Source organism: Littorina saxatilis, linkage group LG7 (assembly GCF_037325665.1).
Source record: "Littorina saxatilis isolate snail1 linkage group LG7, US_GU_Lsax_2.0, whole genome shotgun sequence".
NCBI lineage: Eukaryota > Metazoa > Mollusca > Gastropoda > Littorinimorpha > Littorinidae > Littorina > Littorina saxatilis.
The window spans coordinates 50559922-50579542 of NC_090251.1; the positions used below are offsets into that span (position 1 = coordinate 50559922).

At 43.6% G+C, this 19621-nt stretch overlaps 1 protein-coding gene across 1 annotated transcript; it reads right to left on the minus strand.

The window, feature by feature from the left end:
* Positions 1-15276: 15276 nt before the first annotated feature.
* On the minus strand, positions 15277-18889 carry LOC138971714 (putative nuclease HARBI1). Its single transcript, XM_070344495.1, has one exon. It carries the CDS (start codon positions 18061-18063, stop codon positions 16876-16878), a length of 1188 nt encoding a protein of 395 aa, XP_070200596.1. The 5' UTR covers positions 18064-18889; the 3' UTR covers positions 15277-16875.
* Positions 18890-19621: the final 732 nt, after the last annotated feature.

A 19621-nucleotide genomic window follows, 5' to 3' on the forward strand; every position in this document is an offset into this window, starting at 1 on the left:
GCTAAGTCACACACAGATGCTATGGTTCAACATCCTGGCGACGCGGAGCGGTTCGGAATCTGAAAAACAAAGTAAAGGACAGTTACTTCTAACTGATTGCTCAAACTGTTTATTTCTTCTTCTTCTTCTTCGTTCATGGGCTAAAACTCCCACGTTTACTCATGCTTTTGCCACGAGTGGATGCTTAGGCTACGTGTATGACCGTTTTTACCCCGCCATTCAGGCAGCCATACGCCGCTTTCGGGGGAAGCATTCTGGGTATTTTCGTGTTTCAGTAACCCACCGAACTCTGACATGGATTACCGGATCTTTTCCGTGCGCATTTGGTCTAATTATGCTTACGTGTACACACGAAGGGAGTTAAGGCACTAGCAGGTCTGCACACAAGTTGACCTGGGAGATCGGAAAAATCTATACCCTTAACCCACAAGGCGGCCGCGGTCAGGATTTGAACTCACGACCTTCCGATTAGGAGGCCCATGTCTTATCCACTAGGCCACTGCGCCCGTCTATTCATTTCAATTACAGTACTTCAGTAAAAAAAAACTGTCGCTTTTGACTTTGACGTTGATCTTTTCAAGTACTTGAGACAAAATCACGAAATTCATAAATTTGTCTGAAAAAAGTTTTAAAGCTATTCAACGATAATTTCAGATTTAGCCAATTCATGACTGCATGTACCTTTGTAGTTTGATGATTTGTCTTTTTCGTTCACAGAAACTAACGTTAGGAGTAAAACTGTGGTTTCGGTTGTATACACTCTCCATACCAAACAAAGGCTGATCGTCGTCACGTGGTCGCACATAGAGGGCCAAGCAAAGCTAGTGTGGATCCACACAGAGCGAGTTTTGGCGTCAACTAAGGTGACTCGAGTCGAACCGGAGGTCGCAAAAACTCGGTCCGGTACGACTGGAGTGACGTCACCGGTTAACCAACTTTCAACCTTGCTTCCTGCGTAGGGTCTCTCCAGTTCCAAGATGGCTGCCAAGGCGAGGTGAGAAACTTCTGCAAATATTTTTTGACAAAGTTACGGATTGTGAGAAGACATTTGTTGTAAATCACTTAGCCTTTCAAAAATTAAGGATACTGGGTTGGATACTGTCTTGGTTTTAATGCATTTTATTTTAGCAGTGATGTTTATTTTGGGAAGAAATGAGGTCAACAGGAGTTTGGGTGCGATTTCGGCTCAAATGTACTTTAGCGCCCTGAACTTTTACCCGGCTGTTTTGCGCTCGATTTTCACGCTCACTTCTTCATTGACGTTCGAATCGATAGTTCGATGTTTTGGCATTACATTCACATCAACAATAAAACAGTACTGCTTGTTCATCATCGTCGTCCATCAACTCTCCACAACAGTAAATCCGTAACGCGCTTGTCGCCATCTTGTTGCAAGGGACGCGACTGGACACAACCCAACAGCGTTTCAGCGAAGAACAAAACCAGACATGCGCAGTGACCCTACCGTAGCTCAACCCTGTTCCTCGCGAAAACTCGCTCATAGTGTCTCTTTTGAGGGGACTGCAAGCCATGTTTTTGGTTTTATCACTTTGGGGTAATCGGGTGTAAAAATAAATACAAGGTATATGACTGCTGTGTGACTTTGCTGAGGATTGTTTGCATACCGTCCGTATTATAGTCTTACCACAAACAAACAATGTGTTAGCGGTTGATTTTTGTGCACAGACACGTGATAACCCAACGCAAAGACTAAACGATGCCAACAACTCTTCAAAAACATCGTCAAAGCGCAGTCTCATTTCCAGAGAGATTTTTATTTTACTATGATAAAAGAGAGAGAGAGAGAGAGAGAGAGAGAGAGAGAGAGAGAGAGAGAGAGAGAGGGTGTGGAGAGAGAGAGTGAGAGAGAGAAAGAAAGAGAGAGAGAGAAAGAGAGAGAGATGTGGATTGGTATGGATGGGGGCTGATCACCATCCTGTTGGTGATGTAAATGCCACACTAAACGTCAAATCGAATTAAAGTGGAGAGCAAAAGGCTCAACTGCATATCAAGGAAATCAATGGGGGGGAAAAGGTTTGCGTTAAATTATGTCCTCAACGTAATTATACTTCCACGAACCTTTCTGATAAAAACTAAGTTTCGACACTAAATGTAAAGAAGTATCAACTCACCTGAACCGTATTTAGTGTTCGAATCTGTTTCTTGGTTTAATGCGTGGCATTGGCTGCTGTCTGGGATTAAGTTTTTTTACAGCACGAGCGAGGTCTTGCATTTGTCTGTCTTGATCTGCGAACTTCTTGTTCATGCCGTCTTCCAAACTCTGCATTTGTTTATCATGCTTTTCTGTTAGCGTTTTAATCTCGCATTCCAGATCCTCAATTTTCTTTCTTCTTCTTCTTCTTCTTCGTTCATGGGCTTAGACTCCCACGTTCACTCATGTTTTTAGCACGAGTGGATTTTTACGTGTATGACCGTTTTTACCCCGCCCTTTAGGCAGCCATACGCCGCTTTCGGAGGAAGCATGCTGGGTATTTTCGTGTTTCTATAACCCACCGAACTCTGACATGGATTACAGGATCTTTTCCGTGCGCACTTGGTCTTGTGCTTGCGTGTGCACACGAAGGGAGTTAAGTCACTAGCAGGTCTGCACATAAGTTGACCTGGGAGATCGGAAAAATCTCCACTCTTAACCCACCAGGCGGCAGCGACCGGGATTCGAACTCACGACCTCCCGATTAGGAGGCCGACGTCTTACCACCACGCCACTGCGCCCGTCAATTTTCTTTCGAAGCGTGTCCTTTTCTTCCTCAGATTTCTTAAGCTGTCCTTTGCAATCTTCCAGTTGCTGTTTTATTTCTGCCAGCTCCTTCGTCTTCAGCTCCAATTCGGCCTTCAGGAACTCCGATTCCTTCACGTTCTTCCCTTCTTTGGCTTCTTTTTCCAGGGATTTTATACGGGTCTCGTGGTTCTCTAAACTTTCATTCATTTCTGCGTATTGGTTTTCTTCAAATTTTGTGTTGGCTTGAAGAGAGAAAGGCTCATCGTTTCGTAAAATGCGTGCAAGTTTTGCGTGGTTTTCTGTTCCTGACTGGTCGAGCACTTTCACAAATTGGACAAAAGCATCTGCACCCCGCATTGGAATCATTCCCAGAAGAACTCTGATTTGATCTCTAACAACGACTTGCTGGATAATGTTTGTTCTGTCAGTTTCATCGATGACTCCCTTATCAAGCAGAAACTTGGTTACTTTTAAGGGGTTCATAAGCTCGACAATATCTTTCTCCTTATCCTCCAGTATTCGCTTCTCCTTCTCGCTAAGCTGAGAGGGTTTGGGAGTGCTGTAATACGCCATGAGGTTTGAGTGCCTCCTATTTTGGCTAATCTATTTCGTCAAATGTATAGTACCTTCCTGGCTCACAGAACAGAAGTTTATGTTGGGCAAAGTCCTCTGTCAGTTAAAACGCAGAATCTGGAGATGAAAGAAAGCGAGGATGAATAAATCTCGTAAAGCGACTGATATCATAACATTCATTCATGGTGTCGGCCTTAACATATTTAAACCGAAGTAAGTAGAGAATACTACATGGTTTGCTGTGTCATGCCAGGTTTACATGAGTTGCGTTTTTAAGTATTGAAATGCGACCGAAAGCGAGCTTTTCAATACTTTTTTTTTAAGCAAAAGAGGTAGCTCTACTAAAACAAGTATTATGGTACAATCAATAACAGTTTTCGGGTATGCAAAGAAGTGCTAAAATTTAGTTATTGGGGGAAGATCATTCATCAGACACACGTCAAAACGGCGATAAATTTGGTATGCTAATAGGTACATGCAATCATACGTTTGATACAAAATATCAAGAGAATCTATCAGTTGTGTGTCTGCTCATGACAACAATGTTTTTTCAACGCTTAAGCCCTGTCCAGACTTGGACGCCGTTTTACGCTCTATGCGCTCTATGCGCCGCAGGCCGTTTTGTGCGTCGCGCGGGATTTGCCGAGTGGCCACACATCGACGATTCTTTTCACAACGCGGTATCAGTGGAGCGGGTCACCTGACAAGAAGGTTCAGTTGCATTCGACTGCCGCGCCGCGAGTGGCTGACGTCATCGCTCTGGTTTGCTCTGATTGGTCAAATTTCCGTCGTTCGGCTATGTCTGTGTCATAGAAATTAGAACACGCGCTATTCTTCTGCAAATAACGCTTCGCGATCATAGCACGCTGCGGCGCGCCGTTTTGAGCATAAGTCAAATGTGGACAGGGTCGGCCGGGAGTGTCTGGACGAGCCTTAAAAGAAATAGGCTGAAAGGCATCACCAGTAAAACACTTCGGGGCTGTCTAAAATGTTCAATTAACATAGATTACGGACAGGTTTTATTGTACCCTAAAGTTAAGTTAACGTCCGTTGGAATATGCTAAAGTTTCCTCATTTAGTCTCGTAAGTTTAGTTTCCATGCATTTATACAAATAGCCTATGTGTGCACTTTGTTGCTATTGAATACACTATACAATAGCAACGCACAATAACAGCGGAGTCACAACACAAATTCTTACGTGTTTTAGATGAAATTCTTAGTGTCATTGCTATTTGGGTTGCTGTCGATCATATGTTTTTTTAACAGTTTTTCTACGTTTTATTCTGACTTCGGAGACTGAATTAAGAGAGGAGAGAGCTTTGTGACGGTTTTCTGACGTTTGATTTTGACCCCTATCTTAAATGTTCATCTTAAACATCTCCCAGGTCAACACATAAAGACTGACCATTCTGAATCATATACACTTTGAAAGCGAAATGAACCAGGCTTTATGTAATAAGCTTTGTTTTATGATTACTTCATTAATATTAGTTTAGTGGCTAGAAGCGCTGACCAACAAGTGTTCAGATATTTTTCTAATTGTCGTTTCTAGATAGTAAAATATGTGCTGAAAACGGTCAGCTATCGCACCATCAAGAAATCGGTTCCCTAGTACCCCTTTAAGGCTCTGGAACCACCCCGGGTGGCAATATCGGGTCGCAACAAAGAGTGTTCCCCATAGCCGGAAAGAGCCTCAACCGTGAAAGATAGAAAGAAAGGTATTGAACAAAAAAGACGCACAACACCAATGTGAACCATTTGTGTTATCATACTTATATTAAAATATTGATGACCATGGAATAAATGGGTTATTTTTAGATTTCTGACAAAAAATCGCGAAAAACATGACAAATTGTCTTTTTTATAGCCTAAACTATGAAAGATTTAAAGACAAGTATTGAACACAAAAGATAGAAATGGATAATGGCAACAACATTGTCTCTCATTGTTGTACATAATAGTTGATTGTTTTTAAATACTTTTCCGTTTTTGTTGATTTCAAAAGCATACCAATTAAACGGCAGTCCAGGTAACTCGTCCGAATTTTTGCGGCTAAGAGCCTCAACATTTGAAGATAGAAAGACTATCATTGAACAAAAACTATGGTAAACACTAATGTTAATAACTTTTGATCTCACACTGATATTGAAATATTGATGACCATGGAATTAATGGGCTATTTTCAGATTTGTGGGTACAAAATCGCCCAAAACATGACAAATTGTCTTTTTTCTAGCCTAAACTATGAAAGATTTAAAGACAAGTATTGAATATAAAAGATTGAACGGGATAATAGCAACAACATTTGCACTCATTGTTGTACAAAATTGTTGATTGTTCTTGAATATTTTCCGTTTTTGTGGATTTCACAAAGCGTACCGATTAATCGGCAACCCGTGTCAATCATCCGAATTATTTCATGCTGCGCCAAAACGATTGAAAATGGATAGAATATTAGTGTTTGAAGACAAAAGGCGCACATTGTCATGTTAAGCATATCTTGTTACACCGTATACACATCAAAATCGTGATAGCTCTTGGTTTGAATATTACAATGTTTGATTTTGCGCAAGTTACACACATTGATACTGACAAAATGTAATGATATTCCAGGACAATATATCCAGCGCGCTCTTTGGGTCCCCAAAACACTGTACATGGTGAGTCCCATTGTGGTGCCAAAGTAGAAAATAATTATATTCACTTTAGCGATAGTCCGCAGTAGACGACATCAAATGACACAGACTGTAATGATAACTCAAAACTCGTCATCGCTTTCAGCAAACGCGTCAAAGTCATGCAACCTCCTCATCTTCTTCCTCGTCTTCCTCGTCATCCTCTTCTTCACAACCACCATCTGCCAGAAGATCGATCAGCGACACAGGTAGGATGGGCTTGAGGCACCACACGGGTTCCAGGACTCCGTCTGCATTTTTCGTCCATCCCTGCCCCTGGTCGTAGGGTTTGGGCCTCTCCAGAATGCCTTCATGAGCACGCTTGTACAGGGCAACGCGGTGGTTTACTCGCTGAATGTGCGGCATCAGAGCAGATTGGCAGAGAGGCATGCGGGCTAGATCGACCTTACACTTGGACGTGAGTTTCTCGTTGTCTCCCACCATCTTGCGGAGTAGCTTTCCACGAACGACATCAACTGATTTCTCACGACTGTAATTGTACATCAGGCACGTAAACTCTTCCAACTGCTTCACCACCCGAAGTTTGACATCCCAGTCGTCACCAAGCTGCCTGAATGCCGTGTGAAACTTGGGGTTCTTCTCCAGTTTCTTAAGGGGCCCCACCTTCCCCTTTCCTTTGAATGCACTGGTGCAGTCCTCTCCGCTGTACACATAGAACCCAAGAAGAGTGGCACAGTAGTCATGCCCCAGGGACTCTGCAAGCTCAGAGAGGTTGATCAGTTGCCGATGTTTTCCTGATCCCGTATCCAGGTATACAGTCAACTTGATGGCTTCAGCGTGGTAGATATTGGGAACCTCATGCATCTCTACCTGAAAACACAATGGCCATTATAACATTTAGATTGGAGTCTTCAGATATTTTCCAGTTTAGACTCCAATCTAAATGTTCTAATGGCCATTGTGTTTTCAGGTAGAGGTGCATGAGGTTCCCAGTATCTACAGCAACCAGGAAGAGACTGACACCAGGGTGGTGCTGTACCTCCATCATGCCGCAGCGCTGGGATACAAGAACGCTGTGGTCAGAACCCCGGACACGGACATCTTTGTCATTCTTCTCTACCACGCTGAAGCCATCAAGTTGACTGTATACGGGATCAGGAAAACATCGGCAACTGATCAACCTCTCTGAGCTTGCAGAGTCCCTGGGGCATGACTACTGTGCCACTCTTCTTGGGTTCTATGTGTACAGCGGAGAGGACTGCACCAGTCGTTCGTGGAAAGTTTCTCCGCAAGATGGTGGGAGACAACGAGAAACTCACGTCCAAGTGTAAGGTCGATCTAGCCCGCATGCCTCTCTGCCAATCTGCTCTGATGCCGCACATTCAGCGAGTAAACCACCGCGTTGCCCTGTACAAGCGTGCTCATGAAGGCATTCTGGAGAGGCCCAAACCCTACGACCAGGGGCAGGGATGGACGAAAAATGCAGACGGAGTCCTGGAACCCGTGTGGTGCCTCAAGCCCATCCTACCTGTGTCGCTGATCGATCTTCTGGCAGATGGTGGTTGTGAAGAAGAGGATGACGAGGAAGACGAGGAAGAAGATGAGGAGGTTGACTTTGACGCGTTTGCTGAGAGCGATGACGAGTTTTGAGTTATCATTACAGTCTGTGTCATTTGATGTCGTCTACTGCGGACTATCGCTAAAGTGAATATAATTATTTTCTACTTTGGCACCACAATGGGACTCACCATGTACAGTGTTTTGGGGACCCAAAGAGCGCGCTGGATATATTGTCCTGGAATATCATTACATTTTGTCAGTATCAATGTGTGTAACTTGCACAAAATCAAACATTGTAACATTCAAACCAAGAGCTATCACGATTTTGATGTGTATACGGTGTAACAAGATATGCTTAACATGACAATGTGCGCCTTTTGTCTTCAAACACTAATATTCCATCCATTTTCAATCGTTTTGGCGCAGCATGAAATAATTCGGATGATTGACACGGGTTGCCGATTAATCGGTACGCTTTGTGAAATCCACAAAAACGGAAAATATTCAAGAACAATCAACAATTTTGTACAACAATGAGTGCAAATGTTGTTGCTATTATCCCGTTTAATCTTTTATATTCAATACTTGTCTTTAAATCTTTCATAGTTTAGGCTAGAAAAAAGACAATTTGTCATGTTTTGGGCGATTTTGTACCCACAAATCTGAAAATAGCCCATTAATTCCATGGTCATCAATATTTCAATATCAGTGTGAGATCAAAAGTTATTAACATTAGTGTTTACCATAGTTTTTGTTCAATGATAGTCTTTCTATCTTCAAATGTTGAGGCTCTTAGCCGCAAAAATTCGGACGAGTTACCTGGACTGCCGTTTAATTGGTATGCTTTGTGAAATCCACAAAAACGGAAAAGTATTAAAAAACAATCAACAATTTTGTACAACAATGAGAGCAAATGTTGTTGCCATTATCCATTGCTATCTTTTGTGTTCAATACTTGTCTTTAAATCTTTCATAGTTTAGGCTATAAAAAAGACAATTTGTCATGTTTTTCGCGATTTTTTGTCAGAAATCTAAAAATAACCCATTTATTCCATGGTCATCAATATTTTAATATAAGTATGATAACACAAATGGTTCACATTGGTGTTGTGCGTCTTTTTTGTTCAATACCTTTCTTTCTATCTTTCACGGTTGAGGCTCTTTCCGGCTATGGGGAACACTCTTTGTTGCGACCCGATATTGCCACCCGGGGTGGTTCCAGAGCCTTAAAGGGGTACTAGGGAACCGATTTCTTGATGGTGCGATAGCTGACTGTTTTCAGCACATATTTTACTATATAGAAACGACAATTAGAAAAATATCTGAACACTTGTTGGTCAGCGCTTCTAGCAACCGTACTATATACATTTGGCAGCAAGAAAAATACACTTTTTACTATCTTTTGCTGGAAGGCATATACTTGTTTGAAATCGTGATGTCAAAGAAGATGTAACAAAGGTTTCACAAGAAAACTTTTAACTATCAGAAAATGAATAATCATGAAACAAAACTAGTTAATCTATGGACCCATGATTAAACTTTTCAATAGTTAACCTTCCTTGCTTAATTCTCTCCAAAGGTACTTACAAATTAAGGAAGTCTTGGGTGTGCGTATCAGCAAGCGAGACGACGGTTTTTGATCCCGGGTACGAGTCGACCGATATACCCAAATATTTGGTGATCACCTGGCACTGTAAATCCTTTTTGACTGTTATCTACCTGACTGTTATCTACCTGACAAGCAGGACACGTAAAACCCCGTAAAGACAGTCTACCGCTTCTTACATATAGTCAATATTTGACTAAATGTATTCCGGTAGACTGGGGATCGAGACGAGGGTGATGGCGTAGGTATGCGCGTATGTGCGTGTGCGTGCTTTGCGTGTGTGTGTGTGTGTGTGTGTGTGTGTGTATGTGTATGTGTATGTGTGTGTGTGTGAGTGTGTATGTGCCTGCGTACGTGCGTGTAAGAGTGTGTGTGTGTGTGTGTGTGTGTGTGTACGTGCGTACGTGCGTGTAAGAGTGTGTGTGTGTGTGTGTGGGTGTAAGTGTGTGTGGGCATGTGTGTAAGGGTGTGTGTGCGTGCGTGCGAGTGTGTATGTGTGTGTGTGTGTGAGTGTGTGTGTGTGTGTGTGTGTGTAGCGATTCCCAGAAAACTACTGATTATGTTTATGAAACTTTGTACATGAATTCTTCGAGATGGTATCAAGAGAAATTTGTATCGTTTTTCTGTAAAATTTAATGTCTTTGAAGACGTTATTACCGACTTTTAAAGAGAAAAAAAAGTTGAGGGGCGCAGTGGCGACCGCAAATTTTTTTTTTAATATTAAATTGATTGCCACGGCCATTTGGTCAAACAACCTTTTGCTCGGCCCGGACTATGGAATAGCATTTTTTGGACTAATTTCAAGCTCAAAAAGTATTACATGTAAGTTGCTTAATGCAATTCGACTTCACGTTTAAGTTGAAAAAACAGACAGTACAGTAATGTTATTGGGTTCTCTTTTATTTCCTGACCCCAGAAATATGTATTTATGGTATGTTTGTTGAAAAAATGCAATATGTTAATCACGTTCATTCTTTTCGGCCGACAGATAGACTAAATGTTTTAATATTGTTTTACGCGACGTGCTACTTTTGACCTTATCTTTTCGATATTGCACCCTGTGGGGCAAGCATTCAAGCACCTATCTTTCTCTTTGAATGCGGAAGTAATGTATACGGTATCGTCTATCTCTGGCATTCTATCAGATATATCACTATAACCACCTTGCCTGTCAGACGTATTTATATATATGCAAGTTTAACTCGGGTAGAATTAATGCGACTCGAACATGCATAAGTATAAGCCTTTTTGTTTTAAGTAGATAGGTATACATACGAGTACGCCGAAGAAGGAAGTACAGTTTACAACGATTGTTCAAACAGATGTATCAGTGTGGGGTTTTTTCTGCCAGGAGATTTCCATCACTGAATAAGATAATGGTAGTATTTCGAAACAGCATACCAGTAACGGCGAGCATGTTTGTGTGTGTGTGTGTGTGTGTGTGTGTGTGTGCGTGCGCGCGCGCGCACGGTGTGTGTGAGGGTGTGTGTGTGTGTGCGTGTCAGTGTGTGTGTGTGTGTGTGTGTGTGTGTGCCAGTGTGTGCGTGTGTGCGCCGCACGGTGCGTGTGTGTGTGTGTGTGTGTGTGCGCCGGTGTAACACGAGAAAATTACTCCCACGAGATTTTTACTCCGGAGTAAACATTTCGTACGAAAAAGCTACTCCCTTTACGAAAAAAAGCACTCCCCCATTGCACGAGAAAATTACTCCCCAAGACAGGTGAGTTCCGAGTAAACATTTCGTACAAAAATGTTACTCCCCTGACGAATAAATAACGAATAAATTACTTCACCCCAACACGAGCAAATAAACTTCCCATGCCAGGTGTACGAAATTTTTACTCCCTTGTCCCCTGTTAGTCTTGGTGGTGGAAGGAGGGTAGCGCGGCGACATTCGTGTGCGCGATATCACTTATTGGCATTATCCCTTCGCCCGCATCCCATTCAGTTTGCGTACGAGATTTTTACTGGAAGTAAAAACAAGTCGCGTAAGGCGAAAATACAATATTTAGTCAAGTAGCTGTCGAACTCACAGAAGGAAACTGAACGCAACGCAACGCAGCAAGACCGTATACTCGTAGCATCGTCACTCCACCGCCCGTGGCAAAGGCAGTGCCCGTGGAATTGACAAGAAGAGCGGGGTATTCGTTGCGCTAAGAAGGATAGCACGCTTTTCTGTACCTCTCTTCGTTTTAACTTTCTGAGCGTGTTTTTAATCCAAACATATCATATCTATATATTTTTAGAATCAGGAACCGACAAGGAATAAGATGAAAATGTTTTTGAATTGATTTCGAAAAAAAAATTTTGATAATAATTTTTATATATTTAATTTTCAGAGCTTGTTTTTAATCCAAATATAACATATTTATATGTTTTTGGAATCAGCAAATGATGGAGAATAAGATAAACGTAAATTTGGATCGTTTTATAAATTTTTTTTTTTTTTAAGATTTTCAGATTTTTAATGACCAAAGTCATTAATTAATTTTTAAGCCAGCAAGCTGAAATGCAATACCGAACCCCGGGCTTCGTCGAAGATTACTTGACCAAAATTTGAACCAATTTGGTTGAAAAATGAGGGCGTGACAGTGCCGCCTCAACTTTCACGAAAAGCCGGATATGACGTCATCAAAGACATTTATCAAAAAAATGAAAAAAACCTTCGGGGATTTCATACCCAGGAACTCTCATGTCAAATTTCATAAAGATCGGTCCAGTAGTTTAGTCTGAATCGCTCTACACACACACACACACACACAGACAGACACACGCACATACACCACGACCCTCGTTTCGATTCCCCCTCGATGTTAAAATATTTAGTCAAAACTTGACTAAATATAAAAATGGGGAGTAAAAATTTCGTGGAGGGAGTAATTTTTTCGTGCCTTGGGGAGTTCTTTTCTCGTACGAAAAGTGTACTCGGAGTAAGAATTTCGTACGAAATATTTACTCCGGAGTAAATTTTTCGTGGAGTAAACATTTCGTGTTACACCGGCACGGTGAGCCAGTGCTAGTGAGTTACCCTGGAAGTCTCCATTGCAGTTGAAATAAAAGCTGGAATTACATTTTTGGTCAGGAACCTATCGAAACTAAAACTTATAGAATTTATTTTGTCATTTCAACAACAGAATCATGACACACGCCAAGGCACCTCAGTTGTTATCGTGACCAGCCGCCACAACAGAATCATGACACACGCCAAGGCACCTCAGTTGTTATCGTGACCAGCCGCCACAACAGAATCATGACACACGCCAAGGCACCTCAGTTGTTATCGTGACCAGCCGCCACAACAGAATGATCATGACACACGCCAAGGCACCTAGTCAAGGTTGTTATCGTGACCAGCCGCCACAACAGAATGATATGACACACGCCAAGGCACCTAGTCAAAGTTGTTATCGTGACCAGCCGCCACAACAGAATGATCATGACACACGCCAAGGCACCTAGTCAAGGTTGTTATCGTGACCAGCCGCCACAACAGAATCATGACACACGCCAAGACACCTAGTTGTTATCGTGACCAGCCGCCACAACAGAATCATGACACACGCCAAGACACCTAGTTGTTATCGTGACCAGCCGTCACAACAGAATCATGACACACGCCAAGACACCTAGTTGTTATCGTGACCAGCCGCCACAACAGAATCATGACACACGCCAAGACACCTAGTTGTTATCGTGACCAGCCGCCACAACAGAATCATGACACACGCCAAGACACCTAGTTGTTATCGTGACCAGCCGTCACAACAGAATCATGACACACGCCAAGACACCTAGTTGTTATCGTGACCAGCCGTCACAACAGAATCATGACACACGCCAAGACACCTAGTTGTTATCGTGACCAGCCGCCACAACAGAATCATGACACACGCCAAGGCACCTAGTTGTTATCGTGACCAGCCGCCACAACAGAATCATGACACACGCCAAGACACCTAGTTGTTATCGTGACCAGCCGTCACAACAGAATCATGACACACGCCAAGACACCTAGTTGTTATCGTGACCAGCCGTCACAACAGAATCATGACACACGCCAAGACACCTAGTTGTTATCGTGACCAGCCGCCACAACAGAATCATGACACACGCCAAGACACCTAGTTGTTATCGTGACCAGCCGTCACAACAGAATCATGACACACGCCAAGACACCTAGTTGTTATCGTGACCAGCCGTCACAACAGAATCATGACACACGCCGAGACACCTAGTTGTTATCGTGACCAGCCGCCACAACAGAATCATGACACACGCCGAGACACCTAGTTGTTATCGTGACCAGCCGCCACAACAGAATCATGACACACGCCGAGACACCTAGTTGTTATCGTGACCAGCCGTCACAACAGAATCATGACACACGCCAAGACACCTAGTTGTTATCGTGACCAGCCGTCACAACAGAATCATGACACACGCCAAGACACCTAGTTGTTATCGTGACCAGCCGCCACAACAGAATCATGACACACGCCAAGACACCTAGTTGTTATCGTGACCAGCCGCCACAACAGAATCATGACACACGCCAAGACACCTAGTTGTTATCGTGACCAGCCGCCACAACAGAATCATGACACACGCCAAGACACCTCAGTTGTTATCGTGACCAGCCGTCACAACAGAATCATGACACACGCCAAGACACCTAGTTGTTATCGTGACCAGCCGTCACAACAGAATCATGACACACGCCAAGACACCTAGTTGTTATCGTGACCAGCCGTCACAACAGAATCATGACACACGCCAAGACACCTAGTTGTTATCGTGACCAGCCGCCACAACAGAATCATGACACACGCCAAGACACCTAGTTGTTATCGTGACCAGCCGCCACAACAGAATCATGACACACGCCAAGACACCTAGTTGTTATCGTGACCAGCCGCCACAACAGAATCATGACACACGCCAAGACACCTAGTTGTTATCGTGACCAGCCGCCACAACAGAATCATGACACACGCCAAGACACCTAGTTGTTATCGTGACCAGCCGCCACAACAGAATCATGACACACGCCAAGACACCTAGTTGTTATCGTGACCAGCCGCCACAACAGAATCATGACACACGCCAAGACACCTAGTTGTTATCGTGACCAGCCGCCACAACAGAATCATGACACACGCCAAGACACCTAGTTGTTATCGTGACCAGCCGCCACAACAGAATCATGACACACGCCAAGACACCTAGTTGTCACATATCGTGACACAGATTTGCCTTTCTTCCTTTCTTGCAAGTATCGTGACATTACTTTCCTTATCTAAAATAAGGTCAGTGTGTCATATTCTGTGTGTACCGTCACGATTCACACGTCTGTTTTCGTTTTCTTACTCTCAATGTTGAAATAAAAGGCATAAGCTGTGATCAAAATGGCAAGGTATCCAAGGGGAGTAACTGTGTACAAGCACCCTGCGCGTATAATACCGAGTTGCTACCCCTGCTGTCTTGCTTAGCCTGCTAACTCGACTAGAACAAGGGGCGAACCCCCTCAGTTCAAGCGCATTTTGTTACTTTCTCGGCGCGTAAAGCATCAAGTTACTATGTTAGTTCAGTAGAGGGGTGTTTCTTTTCTGTTTGAATAGAATGATTTGTGAAAACTGTTCATACCTCTTGTGTGTAGACATCAGAAATGTATACACTGAGGTCAAACACAACTGCACCCCAGTGCAGGTAATGCAATTTATAATGTTTTTTTAAGAGTTTACATCCCAAGAAATTGAGGCAAGTTACACGATTCAAAGAGAGTTTGACAAAGTGATACTTTTTTCACAGAAGGAAGCGCTTTGTTCATTCAACGCTTTTTGTGTGTGTGGTCTACTTGGATGTAATGCAGTTGACTGGTTCTGGGCAGCTGATATACTTACAACGTTACTGTTCTAATATTCAGAGTGCTTGTATCCCTTTGTTTAATTGGTCAGTTATCATTTCTGTTGAACAGGAGTTGTTTTGTTGGTGATGATGAAAATGGCATACTAAATGCACACACACACACACACACACACACTCTCTCTCTCTCTCTCTCTCTCTCTCTCTCTCTCTCTCTCTCTCTCTCTCTCTCTCTCTTTCTCTCTCTCTCTCACGCACTCTCTCTCTCTCTCTGATGTTTACAACACAATATATTCAGTTTACAATAAATAATTTTTAATTTCAAACAGAAACAATACACAAATAAGTTTAAGTGTTAGTGAATCGATTAAAAACTATGATTCATGTAGAATGAATCAAAAAACAAGAAAGGTAATGTAGAATGAAGTTAGTGCAACATTTATGCTAATTATGTACTACTTCTAAGGTATTGAATATCATTTTGACAGGCATTACAAGTTTATCGGAATGTTGGAGGACTAGGACTGTCCAGCGAGTCAATTTTAATTTCCTTCACCAAGATTTCATGATGTTTTTGTAATACCCCCATTCCACTGAGCCGTTCTCGCTTACGTTCCCGTTACGATCAAGGAACGGCCGGGAAACGGTAAGGATCGGGAGGGATCGGAAAGAACGTAAGTGGAGCGCTAAGGAACGTTAATGGAACGCAAGGAACGGTAAGAACGGGTGAGTTTTTGAAACATGTTTCAAATTTTCGCCGTTTCCCTCCCGATCAAAATGAGCGGTAACGGAACCTAAACACATCGGTAACGGAACTTTCAGATCGTTAATGGAACGTAAAGGAGCGGTAACACAACGTTATCGCATCGCAAGTGACGTCACTAGCGTTCTCAGTGCGTCATCGTAGCGTTCTAGAACCGTTCGTACCGCTCCATACAGTTCCTATACCGATCCCGAAACGACCTGAGCTGATCCTAACGTTGTTGTTGCATTCCATTTACGTTCTAATACCGTGCAAACCATTCCATTAGAGCTCCTCCACCGATCTCCAGACGACGCGGGTAGGTCTGTATATAATAAGTCGTTGCATAATCCATATCACAGTCGGTGTGCCTCTCAATCAAGAAACAACCAAAGAAAGAAGAAACATGCCACCCAAAGGGAAGAAGAAGAAGATTACGCAGGTGGAATCTGCAGATAGCCCAACTGTTCAAGAGACCATTGCCACCAAAAAGCCGCGTTTTCGACCGAACCTCACAGAAGATGAAGAGGACTTGATGTTGGAGTTCCTCAGAGAAAACCAGTTTCTATATGACAAAAAGAAAAAACTTTATCACAACAAACACTTGAGAGAAAAAGCATGGAACGAGCAGGCAGCCAGGATGGACCGTGACAAGGCCGACTTAGAAGTCTGGTACGACTCCCTTCGTACCAGGTACGGAAAACTGCTGAAGGGCTCAAGAAAATCTGGATCGGGCGCCAGTAACCTCAGCGACCGTGACCGATGGATTAGCTCACAGATGAGCTTCCTGAAGCCCTTTATCGCCGACCGTCGCACAGCAAAACCCATGGTCTCGTTCAAACAGAAAACCTGCTCGCCCTCGGACATTCCCCCAGGTGAAGAAGAGCCAAGCACCAGCAAGGAATCTGTAACCCCGCCCTGTGATGTCAACTCTGAAGCTGGATCGTCGGTATGCAGCAAAAAAAAAGAAAACCTGGAGGACAAGCTTCGCCAGACGGAAGCAGACCAAAACCAGCTGCTGCTCCTTACTAAGGAGTTCGTCCAGCGGAACCAAGGTGACCCGGTGAGGCGCAGCGAATGCAACTACTTTGCATCGGTGATATACACGCTGCCCCACGACGTCTACCGAAAGGTATCGTGTGAAATTCACGCGACTCTCAGGGCAGCCATCGACGAAACTGACCGCCGTAATGGGCAGCAGCACAACGTCCACCCACTCCAGGCACGATGTTGTGGGCTGCATCCTCTATGTCCAGTTCAGCATTTTGAAGTCTTGGGTATCTCATCCTCATGAGGTTGTGAAGACACACTGCAGCTTCCACCACACTTGTTGCCACCTTTGGATGTTGTTGTAACGTGGTGTGGAGAACTTGCCACCTGCTGGCCAAAATGCCAAATGCATTCTCCACAACTCTGCGGCCTCTGGATATTCTGTAGTTGGTGATGAGTTCTGCATCAGTCATACCACGTTTGCTGTATGGTTTCATGAGGTACGTTCGCAAGGCGAACGCGTCGTCGGCGAGCATGAAGTAGGGAATAGGCCTATCATCGTTGGTCATTGGCTGAGGCGGTGGCAAATTGATGGTCCCATCCTCGAAGCACTCTTTTACTTCGGAAGCATTGTAGATCTGTGCATCTGACATGTGTCCCATGGCTCCTACGTCAACCCAAATGAAGTTGTAGTCGGCGTCGACCAGGGCCAGCATCACCAAGGAGAAGAAGCCTTTATAATTGTAATAGAGGCTTCCAGACTGGGGAGGCTTCCGAATAGCCACATGTTTCCCATCAAGGGCACCGACAGCGTGAGGGACGTTCCATTTTCTCTCAAATTCATCAGCAATGGCTTGCCATTCCTCTGCGGTGGTTGGACATGCTATGACCTCATCCTTGTATTCGTCCACTATCGCTTGACAGACCAGTGGAAGAAACTTGGCAATCGTGTGACGTGAAACTCTGAAGGCGTATGAGAGGCTGGGGTAGCGGTCACCAGAGGCCAGGTGTCTCAGGGTAACAGCAACCTTGAGGCCGGGCTCCAGGGCTTTTCTACAGTTGGTATCCTGCAGAGTGATCCTAGGAGACAGTCTGTCAACCAACTCATCGAACATCTGGGGCTCCATTCGCATGAAGTTGAAGAAGGATGCGGTGTCTTCTATCCTTAGCTCTCTCATGAGACAATGAAAGTGTCCGTACATCAGTCTCCTTTGGGCAGTCAGCCATGGTCTCACCCAAAATGCTGGGGGTCTTCGTCTTCTTCTCCTCATCAGTTCTTGTACAAGGGCAAGCTGGCGTAAATGCAAGTTATTGTGCTGCATCAGCAAGAAGAAAAAGAACTGATCTCCTTCCATCTTGATGTCTAGCAAGCAACTGCATATTGATAGAATTGGTCTCTGCTTTTATAGAACTTGGCAAATCCTTACAATAAACGGTAACAGAACGCGAATGGAACGTTATCTGCACGCTACAGTCGTTGTAGGGTTGTTAATAGAACGGAAGAGATCTGTGTACAACGGTACAAGAGTGGTTGACTCGGTAATCGAACGGTATCGGATCACTTTGAACGGTGCATAATCGGAATGACAACGTTAGAGAACGGTGTTGAATCGCCATGGATACGCTCTATGGTCGGTATGCGAACTGTACGGCATCGTTACGATCGTTAACAGAATGTTATTGGAGCGCAAATACGTCAAAAATGACCGTTTTCGTAGCGTTCGATTGTTGTGTCAGCCGACCTTGATCGTAACAAGAACGTAAGCGAGAACGGCTCAGTGGAATGGGGGTATTAGACTGATTTTTTACATGTTAGGCCTTTCCAACGGAAGGACACCTTAGAAAAGAATAAATTTTCTGGTCCCTTTGTCTAACATTCGATTGATCTTAATCAAAAGAGTAAGTGAGAGTTATTTGGAACCAACCTCCTGGCATCTCTGAGAATAAGCAAGCTTTTGATTCTTAAAGTGCTTGAGTCAGATCTTTGTCTATTCACTTCACACAAAATAATTCCTATCATGACAGACCTTCTGCAATAAACTATAAAGGGAACCTTTGGCTGGTCACAAAATCACAGCAGGTATTGCTGTACTGAGGACGTATTACAAGTAGTTTGACACCATGATTCCTGACAAAACCTCAGAAATATCAAATATTCAGCTGCTGTTCTGCTTTATTGCATTATATGTGTTCTGCGCGAACTTAGAATCCGGTTTCATTCTAGAATGGACCGGGTCCAGGTTGGAATTCTAACCCTGCGCAAGTACAGGGGTGCCATTCTAGAATGAAACCCTTGAATAAAGGGGGCCGTAATGTTTGTAGGTAAGACAGAGTTGTCTTCCCTTGAATTATCTCCACCTGCACCTTCCCTTTGATAAAATGGGGCTGATTTGTCTACCCCTGAAAAAAATCCTTTGGCGATCTTGCGATGTCATGTCAAGAAAGTTGACACTCCTGAGTACGCAATAAACAAAGGCAGACCATAGCAAGGGGGACTACCAGGGCGGTATTGTTTGCAGGGCAGTTGTTTTTGTGATGAGAGCCGGTTGCGGCCGCTTGCAATGTCAGCGCTGTCTCCCTCTCGGAAATGTCCGGTTTTTTGACAATTTTTTGGACAGACAGACGGTCAGACCGACTAACCGACAGACAGACCAACAGAAGGACAGAGTGAGTTATAGAGCTGTTGTCACAGGTTTAAAAAAAGTTGACATTATATCTTCACAATTCAGAAGACCAACTTCATGTATATGAATAAGATTAAAAGTTACAAGCGAGATCAGCAAAACACTGTCAGTCCGGAAATTTCCGTTCGTAGCGATCAGTGCTGAGTGTCTCTCAAAATCGTAATCACTTTCAGAACATCACAATCCCAATTCACGATGTCTTTGAGTAAAGTGTAAAAAACCCGAGAAA

Coding starts and splice junctions, on each gene's coding strand:
- LOC138971714 (XM_070344495.1), bottom strand. CDS start 18,063: ATGGAAGGAGATCAGTTCTTTTTCTTCTTGCTGATGCAGCACAATAAC.